Source organism: Populus euphratica, unplaced genomic scaffold, assembly GCF_000495115.2.
Source record: "Populus euphratica unplaced genomic scaffold, PopEup_1.0 scaffold1.1, whole genome shotgun sequence".
In the NCBI taxonomy this organism is placed as follows: domain Eukaryota; kingdom Viridiplantae; phylum Streptophyta; class Magnoliopsida; order Malpighiales; family Salicaceae; genus Populus; species Populus euphratica.
In genome coordinates this window covers 2,135,338-2,162,220 of record NW_011499845.1, presented here as the reverse complement: position 1 = coordinate 2,162,220, position 26,883 = coordinate 2,135,338, and the positions used below count along the sequence as shown (strand labels likewise).

Genomic DNA, 26,883 nt, shown 5'->3' with positions numbered 1-26,883 from the left:
TCCTAATTATAATCTTTTTAGTTCCTGTTTATTATTGCCGCGTGGCATGACTTTTTTTAAATTATTTTTTATTTTAAATTTTTTAGTAGCTTTGGAAAATTAAAAAAAAATTATTTTAATATATTTTTAAATAAAAATAAATTAAAAAAGTAATTGTTATCACACATACATCACTATAATTATTTTTTTAGTATGTTTATCTGAATTTTTATCTGTTTTTGTTATATTTTTAACTTCAAATCACTTGATTTTATGGAAGTAATTATTTTTTAAAATATTTTTTTATTTAAAAATATATTAAATAATTTGAAAGTATTTTAAAAAAAAATTTAAATTTTTTATTTTTGTATTTACTTCAAAATAATATTTTTTTTCGTGTTTTTAAATTATTTTGATGTACTAATGGCTGGCTGCTCAAACAAAATTAACGAGGCATAGAAAGTAACATGTCTTGGAGAGAAATAAAGCAAGTTTAGTTTAGATTAATTCGTATTAGGAAATAATATAAATTTTATTTAAAATTTTAGAATTTAAAATTAAAATAATTATTTAATATGGTATTAGAATATAAAAAAAAAAAAATTGTCAGATGATAATGCCCCAAATGTTTTTTGAAAGGATGAAAGAAGGCCTTGTTAAACATAATCCAGGCCCAGTTTTATCCATCCAACAAATTTTGCTAATAAAAGGATGTAAGAAGAACTAGTTTTTCATTGAATTTTAATTTTTTTTGTTTAATTTTTTATGGAAAACATCAAAAAATAAATTTTAAAAAAATATAAAATATTATTTTTTATGTAAAACATCAAAAAATAAATTTTAAAAAATAAAAAATAAAAAATATATTATTTTAATATATTTTCAGTAATTTAAAAACAATATCTTTCACATTTGGAACAAGATTATCGGATTGAACAGATGTGTTCTTCTAAAAACAATATCTTTCACATTTGGAAAAAGATTATCGGATTGAACAGATGTGTTCTGGGATAGGCCCACAATCAAGTTGAGGTCCAGCATTAATTGTTGCTCAGCAAGCACTGCCTCAAGCTCTTAACCCATAAAATTAAAAACGAGGATTGATTACATGTCTTTTCACTTTCCAGTTTTCTTGGGTCAAAATTGATAGATCATGTTGAGTTCTTCCAAAGGAAAGAGGCCAGCTGCATCGCACCTCCAAATGGGGGACGGATCAAACTTTCAGTTGTCAAGGATCAATTACGCTGGGAATTTTTTTTACTGGAGGGGATAGTTCTTTATTTATTTTTCAGAGATGAAATTGAAATTGTTTAAAATTATATCATATGGTTTCATCCTCGAGGGGCCAGGGCCATACCGCTCCCCGTAGATTCATTCCACTGTATTGATTATCCATATAAATTGCTAAAATAAGGGCAATTTGAAGAATTTCGCCTAAATGTTCCAATTACACAAGCTAGCAACACTCTTCATGACTACAGATCACAGAACTAAGTTCATCAAATCATCTATCACAGTGAAGAGGATCAAAGAAAGGAATTTCCAGGTTGATTAACCTGACGTAAGATTTTATTTTCTGCGTTTTGGAGAAAAAGAATGACAGGGGTGTTAAAAAAAGTTGAGGACAATTTCTCAATTCTTGCGTCATCTTTGTGCAGGAACCATGTTACATTTTTCTACAATGTTTCAGTTTTATCGGATGTTTTAAAGAACACTTGAATAGGAGTGGGGACTATTTTAGTTATCCAGATCCTCTCATATTCTTTTCTTTATATTTCATATCTTTCTTAAATTCAGAAGAAATAAACATTATTTTATTTACTTCTAGTATGACAACTTAAAAATCATTTCTTTATCCCATTCAATTCAAATCGTTAATGGTAAGATATAGAACATGATTGTTAATGATCAAATCCAATTCTCAGTGTCGAGTGAAGATTACAGAAGGGTAGGAATGAAAAATGCTTTCGAAATGGAGATGGTCCTTACAGTGGAGTCAATGATGTCTTGTGTCCAGGCCACTGGGCTAGTTTGTGTTGTCGCTAAAAGTGGTTGATCGACGTGGGACCGGGAAGGTTGAATCATGAATGCTCGGTGAGATAGGAGAAGCCTCGTGCGGGCTGGGCCAAGAGGCATACTTTTAGGGATGATCAATGATGGATCATGCTGCGAATCTACGTTTACTGCAGTTTCAAAAGGTAAAGTGTAATTCCCGAAGTATAATAAATTCAATGCAACTAGAATTTGATTTTGCAACCGGAACAAATCAATTCAATTTTCTCGTGAATTTTCTTCAGCAACAGTATTTTACACATGGTCATCTTTAATCTCTTTACAATTTCCTCATCCTGTTCGCATTTTCCCATGCACCACAATTTCCAAAGAAAATCACACCTCTGCACCAACATCAATTCCCACTTGAAATAAGCAAGATGTTTCACTTGCGAGTGGATGGATGTTAAGGATAGAACAGCTTGGCAAATAAGAGTTCGTTCCAGGTATCTTGAAGGCCTGGCAAACACCAGTGCACACAATCTGCATAGCTGACTGGATTAGCAATTTGCTCAGGAGTCAGGGGATTCCATTGCTTCTTGTGTATTGAGGTGTGCGCATCTTTGCGGTAATTTGAGAGTTGTGTGATGTTAAGAAATGTGATGGGGAATTTTGATTTCCTAAACACCTCTCCAATTACTTGCATTATGCTTTTCCTGCAATCCGATCCCCAGTACGTGGCATTGTTTATCAAGGTCGTTTCATTGAAACAGTTAAGACCCGCTTCGCCTCCCCAGTCTATGCTCCTGACAAGCACATCATTTGTTAGTTAATCCCCTGTTTAAATAAACTTAGACACCTAAATATTTGCAACTATCTCCCTTTCTGTTTATGTAATTCTGTTCTGCTTCTTAGATCTTTGGTCCTTTTTGGTTCGTTAATCTGCAACATCCATGTTTTTTTTTTTTTGGAAATTACATGATCAAATGGGACACAGTCTACTCACTTGCCATGAGAAGGTGACATGCTAGTGAAAAAGACCCTTGTTTTCTTGCGGTCCATATTCTTTCTCGCCCATCTCAACATGCTTTTCATTGCCATACGATAGGCATCCTCAGTTGACAGCTCTACGATATCTTTCGTTTCATCTTCAAAAGAACCTTGCCTGAAAAACATAAGCTGTTATACCTTGATTTTTCAAGCTAACGAAAATCAAAAGCTGTGTGACAAGTTAAGAGTCAAAAGTATTTACAAGACTTTCATCTTGAGGCCAGTCATCCACCACAGGTAAGTATTGAAGACAATAATATCAACGCCTTTCCAATTTTTGCCATGTTTATTGATCGAGCCTTTCCTCACAATTCTATCTGATATTCTATGAACGATGGCATTATCCGAGTTTGATTCAAGGAGAAATGGTGCCCAATAGAACTCAATTGTTGCATTGTATTCCTGTACAATCATGAACAAGGTTACTTTTCTGTGTTTACGACACATTTTAATCTTGCTTAAAGCATAGTGAAGCCAATTAAAATTATAGGAGAAAATCAATTATTGTCACCTTGGCAGTGAAGACCGTTAAAGAATCGAACGTTTCCATGGATTTTTTGCCTTCAGGGATGAGTCTGTGAAGAAGACAGACCATGGAGACAAATTGTCCTCGATTTAAGGAATCGCCAACAAACATCATTCTTTTTCCTCGTAAGGTCTCAAGCATCAACGTGGCATTAAAACTGCACAGTATACATGCGACAAAAGCACTGTCATTTACATGCCACAGTTATATTAACTGCACATCTTTAATTTCAATATATTTATACATAAAAATAAAGACTATGAGATTGATTGACGTGGTTAAGCCTCGTTCATTTACATCACATGTTTTTTTTTCTTATTTTGGTAAATATTGATTGAATAAATTAACTAAATGGGTCTGTATAAATAAGACTTTGTATAGTAATAAGATAAAAATTCTAGTGATTTTTTTAATCTCTTCTAATAAATATAGATGTTCAGATCAAAGCAAAAACAGCAAGAAAAAAGAAGAAGAAGTACAGCTTAAACACTCGAGCTATCTTTAATATTTCACGGGAATTATAATAAAAAATATTTTTTAAAATATTTTTTATTAAGAAATATATCATAATAATATTTTTTTTAAAAAAAATTACATTCACCAATCAAAACAATCTAAAAATACATTAAAAATTATTAAAAATTATATTTTTTAAATATAATACAACCACAATACTAAATAACATTTTTAAAAAATAAAAATAAAAAACTTCCTCATCCATCGATCGTGGTTTCCAACAACCCCCCCCAACTGTGTGTTTTGTAGAAATTGTTGCCTGGTTTTCGAATAATTCACGATTCAATAGAGCTACTTCCACCCAAGAAATAATATTAAAAAAAATTATGGGGCTGCTTGATATATAATTCTCTTATGCATAAGTGATCGGGTTGGCCAGCATCTTTTGGAGTCAAGCCAACCAATTAGATGGTTGGAATCCTAAAACTCGTTAACATTGGACCATTTAGCAATCACTTAATTAATTTGTTCCATTCAAAATTAAAATATTTACTCCATGTATTGTTAATTAGATTTCGTCTTATAAAATGGAAAGGTCTATTTTAATTTGCTAGCTAGCTGAGCACCTAACTGATTAATTAAAAAACCCAAAAAAAAAAAACAACCGATCTCTTTTTCTTTATAAGTATGTAGAAGTTGATAAATATAACCTTTTCACAGTTAGGAAAGAATATAATAGCCACGCAAGATTCTAGCTCTATGGCATTATCATAACATCTAACTACAACTTAAAATAAGAATGCTGGCATCGGTATGATTTTAATTAAAACTTAATTTGCTCAAACTGTAAGATTACAATCCAATTTAGCTAATTTGGTAAGTTTAAATTACCTGGGAAGATCACAGCCATGAGGTTGCCATCTCCAGTATTGATAATCCTTGTCGGGCCTGCCATGCTCTTGACATGTCAACTGTGGCTGTATGTACGGACACTCCGATTCTTCGTAAAGAGGCCGAGTTGAATCGTCCCACACCCACCTCCCACTAAACAAGTCACACCCATCTGGGGTCTTCCCTATCGAGAAAGGTAGCTTCTCCCACCTCTTCTCTAACCCCAAAACATGACATGAACGGCCATCTCAGTAAACCACACATTTTTACACGAAAACATTTTTTTTCTTTTTAAAAAGAAGAAATTATATATGAATAAAGAGAGTTAAAATTTGATATCCACCGATGGACTCAACTCACCGGTTATGGTTGCTAGCCGGTCCACGTTGGGGTCAAGCTGGCCAACGAGGCACACGAAGTCCTCGCCGTAAAGGATGGCAACAAAGACAATGAAGGCTAATAAAGTGAAGAGGTAAGGAGAGAGACGGGCCTTTCTGATTAGAGATGAAGAAGAAGAGGAAGCAGTGAACGGTTGCTTCATATTTGTTAGTTTGAGATTACATTTATTAATGTTCATGGTGTTATATAGGAACCATGTAGGTTTGGAGCAATAAGGAAAGGAAATACTCATGTTGTTTTTTTATGTGTCGTGATAACCTTCTTGTTTTTTTGTTTTTTTTTGGGTACGGTTCGAATACAAGACGACACAGCTCTCTCTCTCTCTCTCTCTTCCTTCTTCTTCTTCTTAATATATACAATTGATACTCATTAATATATTAATTTAAGATGCATGGTAGATTGCTAATTCCCACACATTATTGAATGCGAATACAATTGTCTTGTTCAAATGCATGATTGACGTCATTAGGTGGATTGCTATTCGAGGATGATACAATGTTTTTTTATAACTATATACATGATAAATCGAGGGGAAAAAAAAAAACACAACGGTTATGATATGTGGAGGAACAGAAAAAAAATACAATTCTGGTTCTCTATCCTTTGCCTTATCTTTCTGGCAATTTTAAAGGAAGTTCAATGTCAAAATAAATCGTTTTTATGCTGCCAAATTAATCATTTTAATCAACTACGTGTAATTATTTATACAACCATTGATTTCTTGGCGTGGAGTTTAACAAAACCTTATGCATATATATATATATATATATATAAGGAAAAAGAAATTCTAAAAATATAACATCACGGAACACGTTGTTTGTTCTGGCCTACGACCTTACAATTTGCAATTTCACCGAACCCCTGACCAACTAACGTGCATGTGATTTGTGTACCTTTTTAGTATTGTATCCACGATGTTTTATTTGACTTGTTTGGATGATTAGAATTAGCTCACCAGAGCAATGATCTTCTGGAAAGGGAAAAAAACAACAACTTGTAGACATAGAAAAGAAGAAGCTTTTTTCCCCTCCTCGTCCAAAAAAATGATGCAAAATCAGCTCCTGGAAGATTCTGGAAATGTAGACATCCAGCCATCTCCACACAGATTACAGCAGTATCTGATAAAAACTGAAAATTGTCCGAGATTTTTAATATCTAATTTGCTCACTGTAGCTAATCATTTTCATCTAATATCCTGGTTTTCACGTCCACATCATCTGGGGCCTAGCGTGTTGCAAAGAGGCACCCGAAATGAGAGTCAAAACTCAAGAGCACAAGAGGAGAGAAGACCAAGCCCTCCTGGGAAGGGGCGATGATAATTTCTGAGTTGGCCCTTGTGGGCATTGCATGATTGATAGAGGAAGCAATGATAATTTCTTAACTTGTACGTTAAGATCAGTGAGAGATGGCTAGCACATAATTGTCTTCACTTTTCATGGTAGACTTGACATTTTAAATACACAAACGATTCATTCACAACTATAACAATACGATCAAGAGAAGATGAGGAGGAGTTGCAATTCTTTATTCGAGAGTTCTAGGTGAGCATTTGGTGACATTTCTGCTTCAAGTGGTTGGCCATTTATTTATTTATCTTGTATAATACTTCAAGTTCCCCTTCAGTCCATGTCATACAAGCTACATAATAGCTGCAATTACGCAGACTTTAGGAAATATACAATGGCGACGGATTAACTAATAGTAGAATTAAAAAAATTGTTACCTACCTAATGATCCTCTCCGCCCTTGTTGTTTATTAGCTGTCTATTCGTTCTTGTTGTGCCGTCGACTTTGGGAAATTAGTATAGAATAAGCTTGTGGTTTAATTTAAACATGAAGAAGTATTCAAATGATGAAATAGAAAAGAAATACTGACATTTTATAGATTATTTATGATACGTGACCTGGCTGTAACTTCTTTTTTCGAATGATGAAGGTGCTCTCGAATTAGTTTCCATGGACCCCAATTTCAATTAAGATTTTTGACGAAACAAGCCTAAAAACAGTTGTGTGGCGGTAACCTGAGACACATAGACGCGCTTCATTTTCTCAACGGCAAGCAAACACGAGTAAATTATATCAGCTAATATTTTCCGATTTTTGGTGTAAACTAATTAACACGAGTCACGGGCCTAATAAAATCTCCATCGTTTGCACATCGAATTAAAGTTGGGTTAAACCTTAGAGCCATGATTCAAAATGATATCACATAAACCCTCGAGGCTTCCATACTACTCGAGTACCATGTTTTCATCAGTCCATGGCTCTCCGTTTTTTTGCACTTCTATCTGGTACAATTTTAATACCTTTTGCAAGATTCCTTATGTTCACCAAAGAATGATGCCATTCACCATTTTTTTAATAAAAAAATGGCATTGTCTTTGCTGAATTAGCGACACACAAATTGAATAGCTTCATATACAAACCGCTGAGTAGGAAAGCAGGAAACCTTCCGAGATCATAGTTGGGTATTAGTGAGTTCAGATGCAAATGGAAGTAATCATGCCAAGTAGAATACTCAAGAACGTCACTTCAAATGCGAACATTCAGATTATAACATGAGTCAGAAACAGCTGAAGGCTTCTCATGTCTTTATCATCTCGATTTTTTTTTCTCAACAATTCCATGGCATCACTAGATTTTCTCATGCACAACCATCAGCTATCTGTGATTTCCAATCCTTTATGCATTTCCTTTCTGCCTCTTTTTACCCTTTACTAGGCCAAATATAGATGTAATGAAACTTTATATTCCATCGCTTAATAAAACATTAAATAAAGTGCTTCTAATAGCTATAAAATAGGCCAGTTTCCAAAGTAAATAAATTAATTCTCTGATTATATCAACCTCTTTTTGCCTCGTCAAAACACTTTGATAATTTGCTGTAGATTGTTTTAGACATCCCACTATCTTTAGGCAAAACTAACCAAGCTTGCAGGTTCCATCTGCTCACCTCACAGGTTCCATCTGCTCCTGTCCCATGTTTCAATCACACACTCTTTAACACTCATATCAAGTTCTCAGACAACATTATCTACACACCTGTTCTATCTTTCACAAACTTCCTTTTGTGCAAAACCCGAGTTCGGAAGAAAACAAGTTTTAGAACTCACTTAAATTACCTGCTGCCTGGAAAAGATTCATCATGTTTTTGAGAGGAAAAAAATGAAAAAATAAATACCATTGCAAATTTTGCTTCGGCAGGAGTGATCTAAGATTGGAGTGGGAAGGAATGTGTGCTTGAAGCAGGCAGAGTTTGAGGTGTAGCATTTTGGAGCACCTCATAATGGCTGAGAGCTTACTTATCAGGGCTATGAAAAAATTAGAATGCTTTGAGAAAAAAAGGGAATTGCAGGATAGACCTAATTGAATTTGAGATGCAATGATAAACATTTGAATGCTATGAATGAGAGAATAAAGAAATGAAGGAACAGGCACATGAGGGCGCTAAAGGTGTTAGTGGAATGTGGGGGTGTAATACAAAAATGCATAATCTAATATCAAAAAGGAAAGGAAAGAAACTTCAACACGTCACATAAAAGAAAATGAATGATAATACTTTATATTGTCATGTCAAAGAGATTACAATCTATTGAATATCATCAATGAAAAAAAATGAGGAAACATGAAACCTGGATATTGTGGTGTAATCGTGAACAGGATGGTTGTGCAAAAGGGTTTTCAAACCCTACTTCAAGCATACATTTCAGACTTGACCACCAGTAGCTTTTCTAAGATGGAACCATCAGTGTGGTCGGATTTACTTGCGCGAGGTTCATACGCAAATTCGAGCCTCATCACTACAAAATCGTAAATCAAGTCCCAGATCTTCAAAAGTTGACAGGAGAATAGGAGTTTCGATAACCTTCAGTAGGTCCTCTAAATCTCCGTACCAAAGATGCAAAAAAGCCCTGCAAGTGAGAAGCAAAAAAACATAATATTGTTATATTGTTTTCAGATGTCTGTATTCAACATTTCTATAATTGGTAAATTAGCTAGCAGTTAGATCTTTCTGAGCAGCAATTATATACTGTGAACTATGCAGGCATCTATCATACGCTCACTTCAAAGTAGACCACCACCACACCAGACTTCAACTTCAGGAACTTTAAAGCAGATTTTTTTGTTCTTTTCCAGTGACACATTGGTGAACCTTAGAAACCATCTCTTAAGACAACCGAAATGTGTCAAAATCCCATAAATCATCTAACCACTTCTATTCATAGTTGGGTTAGTAAGTATCCCATGGGATCCATTCTAAAAAGAAATACCCCATGGAACCAAACAAAAGACTTGGACAATTGAGAGAACTCAATCTTTAGAGATATGTTCCACTCTAAGTGTGCAAGAAAACCAGTTGAAACTAGGCATGAATTCTGTTCCTCCATGGGCAAATACTTTATGGGGAAAAATCAGCTAAAACATTTGCAAGATAGGTACATGATAGTAACGTCAGCGGATAGTAACGCCACATCACTAACCAAGGAAACACAGCACATAAAAGGAATACCTGTGTTCTGTGAGGTAGCCTGGTCCAGAAATCCAAGTTTGGAATCATCTGATGAAAGAAGGAAAACAAAATCAGTTAAATTTACAACTGCCTGTGTGACTGATTGGTGGCAGGAGGTTCATCTCATGAATGATGTCTTTCCTACAACAATGAACATGCTTTGCTATTTGCTTCTCATGCATTCCTTAGCTGTTTGGTGCTGAAAGAGAGGAAAAGAAATTTGGACACCAAGTAAAATTGAGATCCATCACCCCAAATCAAGCATGACAACCCTACTGCTACAAGAAAGACATTTCTGCAATCACACAAGAAACCCTAGAAAAGAAGCATTTAGGAAATTGTACTAATACCCCCAGAATTACATCCTAATAGACTAAGATAGAATTGCATCATAAGGTAGAAACCAATTAACAAAATCATAGCCAAAAAGAGGACAAAAGAAAAGGATAATCAAGGGAGAACGAGATAGAACTTCTGATGTCTGAATCCAGAAAAGTTTGATTTTACTTCTTATGTTAGCTTTACAAGTTCTAGCAGCTCAGATTTATGTATCATAAAATCTAGATCATGCCACCATCCTTTGGCCTACTGGGGAACAGAAGCCACTATATTGAAAAGCAAAGTCGGGCTTGTTTAAAAAAATGTGGCAGCATTTGGCTAACAATATTGAAATCATATAATGATCATAGCCTAAGAAGACATCCTAGATCTCATATTAGCCCACAATAAGGAACTCTTATCCCACAGCAGAGACAATGTGGATCCCTAAAGTCAGATGATTTAAAGCACTGTAAAAGTTGCATTACTGGGATGAAGTTACTAACTGGACAATATTGCTGCTAATAGCCATCTAAACAGTTCAGACAATCAGAATAACAGCTATGAGATGAAACATACATCTAACCCATGAACTCCAAGGTAGAAATGTCGATAAACTGCACCCGCCAATAAATAACCTCCAAAAAGACAAAAGACACTGAAATTTATAAAAAAAAAAAAAGAAAAGGAATCAGATAAGCATAACAGCTTCTTCAAAACTCAAAGAGTCACCAAATGAATGGCATTCATAAGAGGAGGGGAAAAAAAAGAAGAAGAAAAGGAAACCCTTACGTGATCATCAAGGTACCAAACCAGCCCCATCCTTTTCCATGACCATTGATCGTGGCACAACCAGAAGGGTGCTGTAGCACTGCGGCCTGTCAGAAAGAGAAAATTAGAAGCCTGAAATACTGAAATGCAAATTAAAGCATATCCACCAGCATTTTCAATGTCCGAAACATAAAGTTGACTGCACAGAAGAAAAATGACAGCGGGCACCTTTGCTAATAACACAAACTATGATGTGACCAAAAGATCCATATCCAGTAGATAAGCAAAGAAGCAGAAGAAGTAATTTATAAGATCCAGCACATGGATTCTCTATAAATCTCACTTGCATGATTTACAGGATTCAGAGAAATAATGAAATAAGTACCACCATAAAGAGTAACACTTGAAGGCTTCATAATTCTGGACCTAGTCTGTATGCATAATAAGCATGTCATTCACAGCACATATCAGTTGCGTCTAACAATTCCCAGAGAACACTGTGTCACTAACTAATCATAAACCACAACCACTTTAACTTATAAATGATGTATTCAGTAACTCACATAATCACAAGTCCCTAGTTTCTCCAGTGAGTGTGGCCCCTGTGAAACAGAATGATAGATGAAGTCAAAGGGTGCAGATCAGGTATTAACAGCTCCAGCAAAATTAATGTGGTACAATAAGAAAGTTTGGAGGGAAAGATTCAAGGAAAACTCCCTCACATTAACTCTATTTGAATCACAGATGACAGAGACAGAGAGTGAACAATTATGCTTTGATCCGCTGCTTGTCATCTTGACAATCACACCCTTGTGGGGATTTTGATTATCTGCAACATTGATGCGTATAGGCCAAAGCACTAGCATAATCAATAATTTAAAAAGGTAGAGGTGAAATTAGGGGAAGGAATCTCATAAGCCACAGGATCATAAAGGGTTAGCACACCCATGCTGCCATAACCAACCCATATTGGAGACCCACGCATAAAGAATTAAATAGATATAACACTTGTATTATGTATAGAAAAAGGAAAAGATAATTATCTTACCAATAATGTTAGTGCTAGTGCTAGTGACTTTTCCAATAGTGGTGCATACATCATAACCTGCAAACATGTCAGGATCTAATCATAACCTGGGTCTAGTTTAACATGTTTCAAGAATGGTTGTCTCTAAGACTAAAATAATAGAGCTAGGGAGACATTTCCTCGTCATTCTGATTTATTACATGGCAATATAATATTCAGACAATTGAAATGGCAAAGAAATATTTTGGATAATGATGGCAATATTACCTCTGTGATTGAAATTTATAATTAATTTAGAAGCTGTGACATGTCTAAATGAGTGGTGAAAACTAGTTCAACAAGATTATTACTACTCAGTTGAAACACATACAATGCTCTGCCAACATTAATGATGATGCACATGTTGTGTACATATAGCTATCTCATTTTGTAACTTGTGAGAAATGATTTAGTTAAGGACATGATGTTCATTTAAGTCACGAGGAAACAATACTATTTGTCTTTGTAGCATAGGGATGCAAATTCTTCACATTCCGAATTGAATTAACACCTTTTAGACCTGGTGCATTTGAATGTATAATATTAATTTACACTAACTAGTTACAAATAAGATGGCACTAAAAAGCCTTATCAGTTAATAAAACAACATATTAGATAAGGATCTGCAATATTTAAGAAACCATATTTTTTTAATAACTGAGTTAATCATACTTAATGCTTATTTTCAAAACAGACTCAGATATTGGGGAAACCCGATATTTGAAAAGAAAAACTTTAAAGTACATCAGTAGGGTTTAGGTATAAATGCAAGTATGGTGCAACTAAAATATCAAACATATATAAACTCTTTAACATTGTTTACCTTCAATATTCCTTGCCATGAGAGCACTGCATTCCAAGCCACAACGCGATGCCCCCCCGCAGTCCTGCAGTAACCAAAAGACAGTCAAATAAAAAACCTTTTGTAACTCTGATGGCAAATAGAATATCTGCTTCTTGGCTAACAGAGTACGTGATTGAGCACATTAGCAGGCATCCTAAACATAAAGGATTGAACGAGAGCACATGGAATCTGATGGTTCTCCACCCAATTCTTCATTGATGAAAAATGCCAGCAAACTTCTGCTGCAGTGGATGAACAAATGCCACCTGACTTTAATGATATGTTTCAACAATCCACTGGAACATCTCTATATGGTCTACCTAGAGAGCATATCACATGTTCTCTAACCCAATATTGTAGACAATGATTTTATCCTTAAGGGTAGATTGACAAGATAAACATGCAGTGACAACTCCAATTCCATATGACGAGGATATGCCAAACTAAATGAAGATGAATCAGATGCATACAATGGGAATGTTTGACTTGTGCTGATTCTGAGTCCATCTCATGTCAATGCCGTAACAATATTCCTTTGATGACTCATCATTGAGAACTTCCAGCTCCCAAATATATATATATATAAACTATAAATAATCTTGATGAGAGGAATTTACCAGGCAGTCAACACATCTAGGGGCATCATGATTAAAAATCATTCCATCACAGAGCTGCTCCATGAAACCAAGAAGAAAAAATCAATGGAAAATCAACTGGGATAATTCAGCTGTAATTTCATGTAGAGGGATCATTACTGGAAAAAAAAATAGAAAATTAATAGCAAATCTTCCTGTTCGAGTTCAACACCTCTAACCATAGCATTGGTTTCAATTTTTCATCAGATCGAGTATATTGATGAATTTCAATCTACAAGATTTTGATTCCATACAAAATACCAGCTCTCAAACAGTGGAAATGATTCAGAATCAAGATTGTTATTGCAAGAAAAGATTCATAAAAGAACCTTAATGAATATGCAGCATTTGTGGCATGGAACCATATTGCTGGGTTTTCTAATTAGGTAATAAATTGTTGAACTTGAATCAGCAAGATCTTGTTTCCGAATTTAAAAGGCATCAACTTTATAATTTGCAAGTCAGATTCATAAATAACAATCCTGGAATGTGGTTATTCTTTACATGATATTGTGGAAGTTCTAATGTGGAGTTAGCTAAGTGTGTGTTTGTTTTTGAGGTTGCACCGCATCTGATAAACAGGTAAGCATACTGCTTACACAAATAACAAAGATCACTTAGAAAACGAGTAAATAAAGTGTAACCTGATGGAGCCAACCTGAAACCAGAGCACAGTCTCGTTCACTGCTACCTTATAAAACCTATATCAGTCACACCAACCAAAAAAGAATAGAAGTTATAGATCTCCATCAGAATCCATCCCTATTTGATAAAATCAGGATTCCCTGAATCTTGCAATACATGTGACATGGTCCAGCAATGATTCTATGCTGGATTTGATATGGAAAAATCATGCATACACATGCATACAAATCGATTTTTAATGTTTGCTATGTTCATTTCTGATAAACCCTTCACATAAATTAAATATAAATCAAACATTCCATGTTTATTATTTTAAACATAAATCAAACATTCCAAGTTTATTATTCTCATTCTTGGCCTTAAACAACAGCTCAATTTAACTAAGTCTCCCTTCCACGCTCATAAAAAATTCATTGGCCCCACTTTGCTCTATCCTTATTCTCTCCATGGATAAAATCACTTCTTGTACCAGCAAATTCAAAGTCTACATGAATACATGACGAAATCATATCACATGGCTGTCTTTCAATTTATCATCACATAAGTGGCACATTCACTTCCTTATGGCTGCAACTTTACTTTTTATCCAATCTTTGTCGTGTTTCCACGTTTCCTACATACATCTCCACAGTATTGTCTCCTACTAGCCTAGTTCTACTCAATTAAAAATCCCACTAATGCTCGACTCTTTCCACTTTCCATTACAAAATCATCAACATTTTAAACCAGGGGTATAGAAGTGATAATGTAAAGAAAAGAAAATCATTATTTCACCTAATTTACATTATTATTATGCCGAGCTATTTTAACACGAAATTAAGCAAGACAACAGTATCTAATTGAACAGTGAAATGGGAATGCCATCAAAGTGAAGCAAGCACGGTACGGTGAAAACAGAAGCAATAAGAGAAAATTCAATGAAGATAGGAAAAACCCAGATCAAGAAAGAGAGACGGCAAATGAATACCCATCTTCGCTGAGGACACCGTGAGGAAAATTCGGGAGCGGAGAAACTAAGTTGAATCTATAAACCTTGTCTCTAACAACGAAACTAAGCTCGCAGACTGCAGAAATTGGGTCGAGGGACCCGACTCGGTGTAGAAGGGCAATGATTAGAAAGTAGTATCTCAGAGATATGAAGAAACTTATGGTTATTTTCATATCTCTCTTCTTTTCCTGCTTTGCTTTTTAATGCTGTTGAGGTACGGCAGGTAAGAGCGGGGAGAAATTGCCAGAAAAGAGAGCGATAGAAGTGCACAAGGATCCTTCCTCGTTTCCTGAGTCGCGGTCGATCCTGGCTAGCAGGGAAAATATGCCAGTCTGTCGTTGTTGATAGTCAATTAATTCATGGAAATGGGTCAAAGCCCATCTTGGAAACAGAGGGCAATGTGGGCCCATATTTAAAGCAATCCAGACCTCAGAAAGGCCTGCAATTCTAGCCCAGTCTTTATATTTTTATGTCCCAGAGCTGAAAGTTATCTCGTGTTTACGATAAGTTAAAACTCGCGATTCAGCTCAGATATGTTTTTATCTCGAAATTGATTTCAGCTCACCTCGAGCTTGGGTAATTATTCTTTTGGAAAACTAGCTGGAACGACTGGTCGTAAAATTTCCTCCTTTCATTTCAAGAAGAGGTCATCAGAATAGCATATTTTCTGAATTCATTTATTTGGATACAATAACCTACTTAAAATCTGATTGGAAAAGGAAGTATAATTTTAATACGTGGAATCATGTTCATGAATATCTCATATACATGTAAAGTGAAGCAACCCTTCTATTTAAGGGCCTTGAATATGTTAATTTTGAAATTAATGGTTTTGGTTTTTTTTATAAAAATAATAATAATAATTTTTTTCAGATTAACATGCATATTCAAATCAATTCAAATCAGTTTTCACGCATTTCAGTTAATTCTATGAGCCCCAAAGTTGATCATTATGTAAATTTAAGATTTATGAAACTCGAACGGATAATTTTTAAAAAGTAAATTCGATACTTAACCAATTAAGTTATACTCTTAAGAATTAAAATATTAATAATTTTTATTATTTATTGATTAGATAACATAAATCTTAAACAGTTAAATCAAAACTAACTATCAAGAAATTTCTTGTACGTTATATTGCTACTAACTTTAAAGAATTACAATGCTACTAGTTTCAATAATTCATAAAATCCCTATTTTTCTTCTTTTTTTTCTTTTTAACTTTAAGATATTTGGAAATGTGGTGGCCTTTTGTTTTTAAAGTATTTATTACTTAAAAATATATCAAAAAATATTATTTTTAAAAAATTATTTTTGACAAGGACATATAAAATTAATCCAAAAATACTAAAAAAATTAAATTTTAATAAAAAGTAAGTCAAAACTTAATCTCGAACACCTTTGAAATCTTAGCTTTGCATTTTATAGGCTGCTCGGATGTCATTGACCGACCTAATTTTTTTTAATGTAAAAAAAAAAAGATGTGCTAGGATTATGCAAGCATTTTTTTTATTTTAAAAAAGACTAAAGTGGGGTCATTGACTCGATTGGGTTTAATGAGCTTAGTTGATATATAAAGATGAGTAAAAAAATACAATAATAATAAATAAACTAAAAAAAACCAGTAAAAAAAAGGTAAAAAAAATCTCGACTCTAGTCTATTGGGATTAGTACACCCAATACACAATTTGATCATGATATTGGATTAATCTTGTTAAAAGCAAACTAAATAACATCATAAAATTTAATTATTAAATAATATAATATTACATAATAAGATAAAAAAAAAAACAAAAAACAAAAAACTTATATTACATAAGATTGACCTACTAGCCTTGTGATTATGAGCAACATATTGGAATAATCGATAAAAATAAAAACAAGAAAGAAACACACAATGATCAATTCTCAATCAATTAAATATCATGATAAAAAATAAAATTAAATGTTGAAAGATATTATCTAACAATGAAACAAAAAATAAATATGAATGTGGTAACTTCATAAAATGTGTGTATCAAATCTCAAGTTTCAGCAAGCAAATTATTAAAGAAAAAAATACAACCTAACAAGATAAAAATAAAATATTATAATCCGAGCTTTTTCAAGTCAGCATATAAATTTGTATTTTGATTATAATATCACGATAACCTTGATGAAAGTGAGTTAAGTAAAATTATCAAATTTAATTATCAAATAACTCAATATTAATATTGATAGGTAAAATAATTTATATTATTTTTAAAATAAGTAAAAAAATCCAATGAAAAGCAAATAACAAATATCAATGGATCCCAATCTCTAATTAACTAGATGTTGGATGATGGAAAAAAATTGAATACATAATAGAAAGAAAAACAAGTAAAATAACAATTCTTAAAACTATAGATATGAATTTAATTGAACAGTTTAATTATCAACTAATTTAATATTAAAAAATAAAATAAAAATAAAAAACAAAAAATATTTTAAAAAAATAAATTAATCAAACATGACAGGAGAAAAACTAAATGATGATGAAATTATAAAAAAATAAATTATATTGGATAAAATAAATAATAATTAAAAAAATAGAGGCTAAACTTGTTAGTTTAAAAAATTAAAGGAAAATAAAATAAAAAAACATTTCAATCTTATAATTATTTTCAAGTAAAATAAACAATAATAAAAAGAAGGCAGACAAAGCATGGATGAAAAACATTTTAAAAGGTTTTTTTTGAAAAAAATGAAGGGTTGGACACCTAAATCGAGGGGGAAAGAAAATAAAGGAAAATAGCAAAGGCTGTCGACACTAAAACAAAGATTTTTCAGCAAGATATACGTGTTTGAGATATCGCTAAAACAAATCTAATGATATCTAGAAAACTATCATTTATACACCTGATAATGTTGTGCAAGTTATTCAATGACACTCGCAATTCTCACACAGTAAAGTTTATGTTGCACATGTCAATTATTTTTTATTTTAAAATAATATTTAATATTAATTAAAATACAAAATTAATCATTAACCTACTTGATTACCTGATTACAATTAAAAAACCAGAGAATGCAAAAGAAACCTGGATTTCAGCCTAATAATTTATTGGTAATTCAATACTTTAACGGTGCTTAAAAAAAAACAAAGAATTCCTATATAAGTTTAATACTTTTTGGCTTTTAAGAATAATTTTACTGTACTAAAATATACAAGAAAAATGATATATCCAAATCAATCCAATAATTACCACTAATTAATGTGAAAAACATAGTACTGTCCCTGATAACAAATTAGTTAATTTTATCTGACAATGGTAAAAGAGTCATCCAATGCACAATGCAATGAATCCAGTGCTGGAGTAATTTGCTGCTACCTTGTTCTTCTTTTTTTAAATGTAGCATCCGTGCTCGCAAGCAACGCTTAACAAGCCTGTTCAAAAGACTGGGCCAGGCTTTCGTTCCTCTGGTGTCATGGACCTAACCGAAGTGCTGTAAAAGAATAAGAAAACGTAAGCAACGTTCGTGTTCTTTTTGGAGAATTATATACTTCTCCATTCAATCATCCTAAAACAACGTTTCTGTTAATTTCAGACACACGAGCAACAAAAGCCGCAGCATAGATTTTGAAGGGAATCAAAGAAGCGGCGGTACCTGAAACCCTACAATGGACACCACCGAATCACGGAACCCAAACAGAGCATTAACGAACACCCGCTTCTCCGATTTAAAGCCTTCAATATCCGAGCCCGTTCTCGAAGCCTTAACCAATTCCGGGTTCGACTACTGCACACCGGTTCAAGCCGCCACTATCCCTTTACTATGCAGCTACAAAGACGTAGCAGTCGACGCCGCCACTGGATCCGGAAAAACTCTTGCTTTTGTTGTACCTCTCGTCGAAATTCTTCGCCGATCCTCTTCTCCCAAACCTCACCAGGTGATTGCTTTCTTATCTATTTTTTATGCGTTCTGTTCGACCGCTGAAAACTGGGAGCGAGCGAAGGAAAGTTAGTGTCTTTTGTTGTTTGAATTGAAAATTGGTGATTCTTGGGTCCAGTTTAGGTTCAGTGTTCAAGTTGCTTAATTTAATATATTGGTTTAGTTTTGGTCTGTTTTAGTTGTGCGACTATTTGTAATTTGGTTGAATCGGGATTTGAATTGTTGAAAAATAAGCTGTTCACCCTTTCTCTGATTTTCTCAGCCCTGCTTAGTTACTGAGATAATTTGAAAAATGAGAAGAGAGTTTTAATGCTTTTAGCTGTTTTGACTTTTGGGAGTTTGTATCATGGTTGCTTCCTTGCATTTGTTTTTAATTTTGGTTCTGTAGCTTAATAATTAAGCTGATAATCTCAGTGCTTTACGTGGTTAACAGGTGATGGGAATAATTATTTCTCCTACAAGGGAGTTATCGTCGCAAATATATAATGTTGCACAACCTTTTATTGCAACCTTGTCAAATTTTAAGTCCATGCTACTTGTTGGAGGCATGGATGTAAAAGCTGATGTGAAGATGATAGAGGAGGAAGGGGCTAATTTGTTGATAGGAACACCTGGGAGGCTCTATGATATAATGGATCGTGTGGGTGTCTTGGACTTTAGAAACCTCGAGGTAGTGATTTTTAACCACTTGATGAGGTTGAGGCTTCTTATACCCTCGTGCCTGTTATGTTTCATATGATATCATTCTCTAGTAATGCAAAGCACGTACCTTGATTATTTCTTTATAAAGAAAACATGACCACTGAATTAGGGACATCTGATAAAATGTTGCATGCCTTTTTAAGAAGTTTATTGAGATAACCATGTTCTGAATTGCTAATTATGGAGATTGTGAACAAGGATGATTTGTGGTGCACAACAAAAGCAATCATGAAGATTACTGGTAAATTTGCCATTGGTTGAACAGGTTTTGATTTTAGACGAGGCGGATAGGCTATTGGATATGGGATTCCAGAAGCAGCTAAACTCCATTATATCTCGCTTACCCAAGCTTCGTAGAACTGGCCTTTTCTCAGCTACTCAAACTGAGGCTGTTGAAGAGCTATCCAAAGCTGGACTGAGGAATCCTGTGAAAGTTGAAGTTCGAGCTGAAACAAAATCATTAAATAACTCAGTGTCTGGTCAACAAGTAGCACCTTCCAAAACACCATCAGGCCTTCTACTTGAGGTATGTTGTATGTTGTGTTATGCTAATTCTACAAGGCATTAATTTGTCATTCAACCTGGGTTATCCCTTACATGTTAATGGAGAATAGTTCTTGGTCAATATTTGTCTTTAGTGGAGTCAATATGTTAACTTATCTTTTCTTTCTGCAGTATCTGGAATGTGAAGCAGATAAGAAACCATCTCAGCTTGTTGATCTCCTTGTTGAGAACAAATCTAAAAAAATTATCATGTAAGTTGTGTTCTATCTCGTAAAAGGATGACAAAGCAATCTAAGTTATTAAGGTCTGATGAAATATCATTTATTCTGAAAAATGATTTCCATAATCTGCAGATACTTCATGACATGTGCTTGTGTCGATTACTGGGGGGTTGTTCTTCCACGTCTCACTGTATTGAATGGCTTCTCTTTGATATCTCTTCATGGGAAGATGAAGCAGGTAAAAATTCAAAGATGAGCAGAGGTTGTTGGTGAAGAAATCTCCAGCAGATCGCCATGTGTTCTGACATTTTTATATTTGTTTCTTTTTTTTTATGCCTGACAGACAGCAAGAGAGAAAGCATTGACTTCATTTACATCTCTCACAAGTGGCATTCTTCTGTGCACTGATGTTGCTGCACGTGGACTAGACATTCCTGGTGTGGACTGTATAGTGCAGGTAGTGCAGTAACTATCCACACTCTGCAGCGTTGTAACTTTATTAAGAGAATGTTACTTTTAATTTTTAATTTCTAAGGTTAATTGATAGGTGAAATATTTTTTCATTTAATCTTGCAGTACGACCCCCCTCAAGACCCAAATGTCTTTGTTCATAGAGTTGGTCGAACTGCTCGGTTGGGTAGACAAGGAAGTTCCATTGTTTTTCTGTTGCCAAAGGTGTAGCTTATCACTTCTTCATTGAAGCAATTATTATTAGCTCTTAAATGTGTTATTCTGAATTCTTTTTGTTCATGTTATTTTCTATCTATTGCTTCACCTTACAACAAAAGTGATCAATGTAGTCACTTCTTGCAGGAGGAAGCTTATGTGGAATTCCTGCGCATAAGAAGGGTTCCTCTTCTGGAAAGGAAATGTGCAGATGATGCACCAGATGTTGTTCCTCAGGTGACCTCAATTTTTCCCAGGCAGTAACTTAGAAGATGATGATAGAGCAAAAAATCCTGATTAGGTTCACAATGCTATTAGCATAACTAACCTTGATGTCATGAAGCACCATGGTCAATCCTGAATGACTATTTTCTCTTATGGTGCATGTGTCATTGTCAAGCTTATTTGGATTTGATTGCCAGCACTACACACCGAAATAATTTGTGACTAATTATGGTACTCAATTCTGCTAGTTATGTTACATGTTGAGATATGATTTTTTACCCACATGTTTGAAAAGTTAACATCTTCACTGCTATTATTGTTATATTCTGACCACTGGCTTGCTTTCTAGATACTGTATCTAGCATCATATTTCATAGTTTTCTTTTCTGCTATGCCCTTCTATTTTTGCTCATTGATCCAATATTTCTGGTCGTTACCTGTTTCAGATACGATCTGCCGCTAAAAAGGACCGTGATGTCATGGAGAAAGGACTGAGAGCATTTGTTTCGTACATTCGTGCATATAAAGAACACCACTGCTCTTACATTTTCAGGTTAATAATCATGCTTCATCCTGTTCCTAAGCTACTGCCTCCCCCAACCCACAAAAAAGCATAACCCCTAACTGGACAAGACCATGTTTAGGTTTCCCATCCTAGAACCTTTACTTCTTTTGGACTGTGACTGGGTTCGCCTTATATTTGTATTTTACAGGTGGAAAGAACTAGAAGTTGGGAAGTTGGGCATGGGATATGGCTTATTACAGCTCCCATCAATGCCAGAGGTAAAGCACCACTCACTTTCAACCAAGGATTTCACTCCAGTTGACGACCTCAATTTAGAGGAGATCAAGTACAAGTAAGAGTTCTTCACTATGCCTTGCTTTCCACATTAATTGTGAAGAAGGGACTGTTTGTTATGTAGCAGCAATTACAATACCAGTGTGTGAGTACTCATGACTAGACATATCAGGACTGAAATTGTTGAATGTTCTCATCCTTAGAGTCTGATTTATTATTTGATTCATATTATTCTGTCATAGTTCTGCAGCTTCAAAAATTGGTTTGTCCCCTCACTTGAGCTTTACCTATATTTAAACGAATCTCTAAGGCTTAAACTCCTTATCCCATGCATATCTTGTCCAGTGTCCACATGGACATGGTGTCATAAAACTTCATCTTCTTGTTTTTCTTATAGCAACTGAGTGCTAATAGCCAGTAATTGTGATCAGGGATAAATCTCGTCAGAAACAAAGACGGAAAAATTTGCAAGCCAAGAAAGAAGCACGGGAGCAAGAATCAAAACCCGAAAAGGGAAGCAAGACCCCCAGTGCCGCAGCTACTGTCATGAGAAAGAAAACTGCTAAACAGAGACGAGCTGCCCAGACAGTTGAGGATGACGAAGAGTTGGCTCGGGAATATCGCTTATTGAAAAAACTGAAGAAGGGGACAATTGATGAAAGTGAATTTGAAAAGTTGACAGGAACCGATGAACTACTTTGAAGTGCGTGATTTGCAGATAGCTATCCTGTGAATTTGCATGAATGGATTGTCTCCTGCGACCTGAATATGGGCTTTAAAGTTGAGGAACCAACTTAAAACTCTTCTTACCCACTGGCAAAGACATCTGAAGCTTGCCCCGAAAACTAAAATTCAGCAAATGTTGCAAAGTTTTGATGCAGAGAAACTTCACATCCGATAGAGAGACCTCCGATTCCCTCCTAGTTTTTGGGTTTGCATGAGTGATTCAAGTGGTTGCTTCTGTTGCCATTTTTTTTGTTCTCTCCTTACGTGTATGTTGATGTTAGTGGTTGTCAGTGCACGCTTTTGATGTTGATATTAGTACGAATTCAAATTGGAAATACATCAGTGGTAAAAGGCTTTGATACGAGAGATGCACTTGCCTGAACCGTATGCAACCGAAAATATTATTAAAAACAACTGAAGTTTCGCTCTCCATCTGAGCATATCCCAACTCGTGGTTCCTAACCATGTGATGACATAAACTTTCAGGTCAGAGGAGCAGGCGTGCATAAAAAAGAAGCATGTTAGACTTAATTGGGAGCAATCTCCTTTAATTGTATGCTAGTCTTTGTACTGTCTGAAGCCGAAGTCTTCAACCCTTCCCGCGGAAAAACCCAGAAACCACAGATATTGACAGCTAACGATAAAACACAAGGACTAGCGACACTGAAAACACCAATCAATAACTTGAATACAAGCATGCATTCAATGATAATCCAATCAAATACAACCCATCAATTTCTTGTACAGCGTTATTATATTGCATATCCTTCTCCATCACCATCTCTGATGTTTCTATGATACGATCCTATGGAACATGTTAATTTACCTATTACGAGAGAGAAATGCGAATACGTGGTAAGACCTAGAGAAAATCACCAAATCTTTATTACCTGCAAGGACCCCTGTAAAATAATAATAAAATGCATCATTTCTTGCGCAGGATCCTTGCCTCTGATGTATAAGCATGGATTATATCAAATATTTTTAGCAGTAACCATTCACCTATAAACTATCCTTTAAAGAAGTATGGAGCATGGACATCCTCAAGTCTGTTTCCTTATTTTTCCGTATTTGTTGCGTAAAAATGAACGTGAAGCACATGTCCACACGTGCTTTCAAGTCTTTCAAAATAGTCCCACCAAACATCCGCACCAACGGCAAAAAACGGAAAACAAAGTAATACTACACAAAGACTTTTATCAGAGAATCAAGTTAGTCTGATTACACTTGATTCTCTGATCAAGTTAATGGAAGAACTTCCTGCCAAAATCTTATATTACAATCACCATTGTCAATCCTTGGATTCAATACATGTAAAAACTGCCAAATCCCGAATCTCTTCTTGCAATTTCCTCCTCCTAAGGCCTAACCATGTCTGGATCAAATGAACATCAGTCCTCTACCGTGGACACTCCTCCTCCCAAGTAAATAACTTCAAGTGCTTTCACTACCCTTTTAACGGATGTTACGTTCCTGTTGAGATTTCTGTTGAGTTCGGAGACAATAAAGACACATCAAGTTGGAAAGGAAGTGAAGAATTCAGTGCTACTAATTAGGCTGGGGGATTTCATGACTGAAAATTAGGGGAAGATTTTCTGATAGTTTGTTGGAAGAAATCATGGTTGAAAATGAAATGTGTTCTCCCCCATTTTCAGCTATAGATACTGGCCATCAGTAAGAGCATGATAGAGCCTGCACAAGTAGCTTGAAGCAGCAAGCAAGGCAGAGATAGAAAGAAGCGTGAGGCAACTATATAAAATGAGAGTTGAGTTGACGTGTTCCCCCTCCTCATTTCTCCTCTCGTTTACTGTAGATTGTAGTTTTCTCTCTATTTAATGAAATTGGCTGCTCTGTGAACATAGATAGTTGCCAAACATTGTGTTCTGACATCAATCTTAGTCCTAACAATAGCTTCTACCTTTTTTTTTTCCCTTCTTCAGAGCAAGTCAAAATTTCTCTCCTTTTCGAAGTAACAACTTGGAAAACGAAATAACGGGGAGTATTGCTCGACCAGAAAAGGGTACTCGTAAAAGAACGAGCCTATGCGTTAGCAGAGCATAACCTCTCTCATAATTCTTTATTTTATTTGTGCTAACATCTCAAACCGCAATCCAGAATCTTAAAGCCCATCACTACTTGCGATACATGAAGTTTCCTGGCAGTAATAATAAACAAAGCATTTGCTTGTAAGTAGAAAATGGATTTTCACTCCTTTTAGATTCCCTCCAAAACCATACCAATGACCATAACACACCGTAATGATGATGAAAAAAAATACTCCAAAACATAAACTAAAACTATATAAAGAGATTACTTCCCACTGTCTTGTCTCTCAAAACAAACAGGCAGATGAGTGACTGCTTATATCTCTCCTTCGTGCCTGCATCAACCGCCAAACCCTAGTCACTCTGCAATTTCCTTTCTCTAATACTAAAAAATATGAAATCCAATGACCCCCCCGCAAGATCAAGAATCCTCCACCATTGATCACACTCCTCCATTCCAATCTCATACCCAATCAAAACCTTTGAAGAGCTTGAAACTCGTTCTTAGCTTGAATCTTTTCACTGCCCATTTAACAAATCTTATGTTCCTTTAAAACCCAAGTCTTAGCCAAATAGGCCTAGGCGTCTTGTTCGCCATGATATGCAAAGAGGTTATGTGAATGACAAGTGGGTTCAAGGAGGGACTAATCCTGATGCTTATGCTACTTGGCATTGGTATTTGATTGATGTTTTCGTCTACTTCTCTCATAGTTTGTTTACCTTGCCTCCTCCTTGCTGGACTAATACTGTTCACAGACGTGGTGTCAAGGTACTTTAAGTTTCTTATTTATGTCTTTGCAGTTCTTGAGCTGGAATGTTTATATATATATATATATATATATATATAAGTTAATTTAGTATTAGAACTAGTTTAGTTGTTGAATTTAGCGATTTTTTTTTATTTTTGGATAATTATACGTCAGGAGATTCTTTTTAGATTTTTTTGGAATTGCCCAGGAGGCTGGTGTGCGTTGGCGGGGCAGGCGACAGAGCTAGCTAGTTGCAGAGGTGAAGGCCTCCGAGTATAAATTATGGCCATTTTGGAGTTTACGAGTGAAAAGATTTTTTCTTTTTGGATTATTTTGAATGGGCAGGAAGCTGGTTTGGCAGTGAAATTGTGGGTTCTGGTTCTTTTGTAGTTTACCATAGTCTTTTCCTTTTCAGTTTGTATTGATGTTTGAAAATGAAGAAAGATTTGTTGCAATAATGTCTCATATGGTAGGCTTTTGCAATAGTTTACCATAGTCTTTTCCTTTTCAGTTCAAATCTTCTAAATAACATATTTAGTTGATTTAAAAAAATGGCTGGTTCAATGGTAGTGTACATTAGTGGTATAACCTTTGCCGGGAAAACTTAAGACTTTTTTTCTGTGAGTGCCAAGTTCAGAGCTTGTTTGTAGAAGATTTTTGCATTTAACTCACAGAGATCAGAATTTGGTGTATCCGAGATTCAATTTTTATTTTCATGGAAAAAGAATTCGGTTGAAATTGAAAAAGAAACCACTTGTTTTCTGTGGCAGTCCAGGCATTATGGTAGTGGTTTCCTTGGGTGTTTTTTTTTTGTGACCTATATTATTCCCACTTGATGCGTTGTTACAAGTGACTGGCTGGAGGTATTGATGCATTCGATGTTATTCCCTGTGCCTGTTGATGGAAGGTGTTCGGGACTTCCGTAACAGAATGGGATGAAGGAAAACTTGTCCGCAATAATTGCTTGCAACAATGAAGTCTGCTTGGATGAATGCTGAGTGATTGGCAGAGCTTGCTGTTGATTTGGGCTTTTTGATGGATGGCTGGTATGTATTTTGTTAAATTTCCCATGTTAAAGAATTTGCAACATGTCATTTCATTCACTTTCTGGATGTGCGTGAAAATACTACTTAATTAGTGCAGTCCTCAATATAAAGCCTCTTTCTTTGACAATTACTGCCAGAGAAATTTGCAATTTTCTTTCGATCTAAGAAATATGTTAAATATTTGAAGCGAAAAAGAATGCTTTTTGGAGGAAGAG

General features: G+C 34.9%; 3 protein-coding genes and 1 long non-coding RNA gene across 6 annotated transcripts; 2 read left to right on the top strand and 2 right to left on the bottom strand.

Moving 5' to 3' along the window:
• Window positions 1–2,199: 2,199 nt before the first annotated feature.
• LOC105110051 (protein trichome birefringence-like 33) lies at window positions 2,200–5,616 on the bottom strand. The gene is made up of 6 exons (XM_011004989.1): window positions 5,255–5,616; window positions 4,895–5,111; window positions 3,533–3,704; window positions 3,224–3,423; window positions 2,978–3,136; window positions 2,200–2,777 (listed from the first exon to the last, which is right to left on the bottom strand). The coding sequence occupies exons 1-6, from the start codon at window positions 5,523–5,525 to the stop codon at window positions 2,438–2,440; spliced, it is 1,359 nt and encodes a 452-aa protein (XP_011003291.1). The 5' UTR covers window positions 5,526–5,616; the 3' UTR covers window positions 2,200–2,437.
• A 2,196-nt stretch (window positions 5,617–7,812) lies between these two features.
• On the bottom strand, window positions 7,813–15,394 carry LOC105109879 (autophagy-like protein). 3 transcript variants are annotated; one of them, XR_839380.1, is made up of 12 exons: window positions 15,050–15,394; window positions 14,096–14,138; window positions 13,420–13,473; window positions 12,782–12,845; window positions 11,941–11,997; window positions 11,615–11,721; window positions 11,456–11,494; window positions 10,914–10,999; window positions 10,701–10,779; window positions 9,804–9,851; window positions 8,926–9,204; window positions 7,813–8,266 (listed from the first exon to the last, which is right to left on the bottom strand). XR_839380.1 is itself a non-coding variant. In XM_011004776.1 (11 exons), the coding sequence occupies exons 1-11, from the start codon at window positions 15,241–15,243 to the stop codon at window positions 9,124–9,126; spliced, it is 852 nt and encodes a 283-aa protein (XP_011003078.1). In that variant the 5' UTR covers window positions 15,244–15,394; the 3' UTR covers window positions 8,807–9,123. The 3 variants fall into 3 exon arrangements, 2 of the variants coding, with proteins under 2 accessions (XP_011003078.1, XP_011003184.1); XM_011004776.1 differs by lacking the exon at window positions 7,813–8,266 and having other exon boundaries at window positions 8,807–9,204; XM_011004882.1 differs by lacking the exons at window positions 7,813–8,266; window positions 10,701–10,779 and having other exon boundaries at window positions 9,180–9,204.
• A 3,152-nt stretch (window positions 15,395–18,546) lies between these two features.
• Window positions 18,547–23,194, top strand: LOC105109806 (P-loop containing nucleoside triphosphate hydrolases superfamily protein). Its single transcript, XM_011004664.1, has 11 exons — window positions 18,547–18,983; window positions 19,419–19,655; window positions 19,953–20,213; window positions 20,363–20,442; window positions 20,545–20,650; window positions 20,756–20,869; window positions 20,989–21,087; window positions 21,226–21,315; window positions 21,750–21,856; window positions 22,017–22,160; window positions 22,534–23,194. The coding sequence occupies exons 1-11, from the start codon at window positions 18,714–18,716 to the stop codon at window positions 22,802–22,804; spliced, it is 1,779 nt and encodes a 592-aa protein (XP_011002966.1). The 5' UTR covers window positions 18,547–18,713; the 3' UTR covers window positions 22,805–23,194.
• A 792-nt stretch (window positions 23,195–23,986) lies between these two features.
• Window positions 23,987–26,246, top strand: LOC105109670 (uncharacterized). Its single transcript, XR_839309.1, has 2 exons — window positions 23,987–25,642; window positions 25,831–26,246. It is a non-coding gene; the product is annotated as an uncharacterized LOC105109670 (long non-coding RNA).
• The last annotated feature ends 637 nt before the right edge of the window (window positions 26,247–26,883 follow it).

Excerpts from the sequence above, each read along its gene's own strand:
- LOC105110051 (XM_011004989.1), bottom strand. The coding sequence starts at position 5,525 with ATGAGTATTTCCTTTCCTTATTGCTCCAAACCTACATGGTTCCTATAT. Across the intron at positions 3,705-4,894 it reads CATGGCTGTGATCTTCCCAG|TTTTAATGCCACGTTGATGC; the intron begins GTAATTTAAACT and ends TATACTGTGCAG. Across the intron at positions 3,137-3,223 it reads GGCCTCAAGATGAAAGTCTT|GCAAGGTTCTTTTGAAGATG; the intron begins GTAAATACTTTT and ends TATGTTTTTCAG.
- LOC105109879 (XM_011004776.1), bottom strand. The coding sequence starts at position 15,243 with ATGAAAATAACCATAAGTTTCTTCATATCTCTGAGATACTACTTTCTA. Across the intron at positions 12,846-13,419 it reads CTAGATGTGTTGACTGCCTG|GACTGCGGGGGGGCATCGCG; the intron begins GTAAATTCCTCT and ends TGGTTACTGCAG. Across the intron at positions 11,722-11,940 it reads CACTAGCACTAACATTATTG|ATAATCAAAATCCCCACAAG; the intron begins GTAAGATAATTA and ends TCAATGTTGCAG.
- LOC105109806 (XM_011004664.1), top strand. The coding sequence starts at position 18,714 with ATGGACACCACCGAATCACGGAACCCAAACAGAGCATTAACGAACACC. Across the intron at positions 18,984-19,418 it reads CTTCTCCCAAACCTCACCAG|GTGATGGGAATAATTATTTC; the intron begins GTGATTGCTTTC and ends CGTGGTTAACAG. Across the intron at positions 21,088-21,225 it reads TTGTTTTTCTGTTGCCAAAG|GAGGAAGCTTATGTGGAATT; the intron begins GTGTAGCTTATC and ends CACTTCTTGCAG.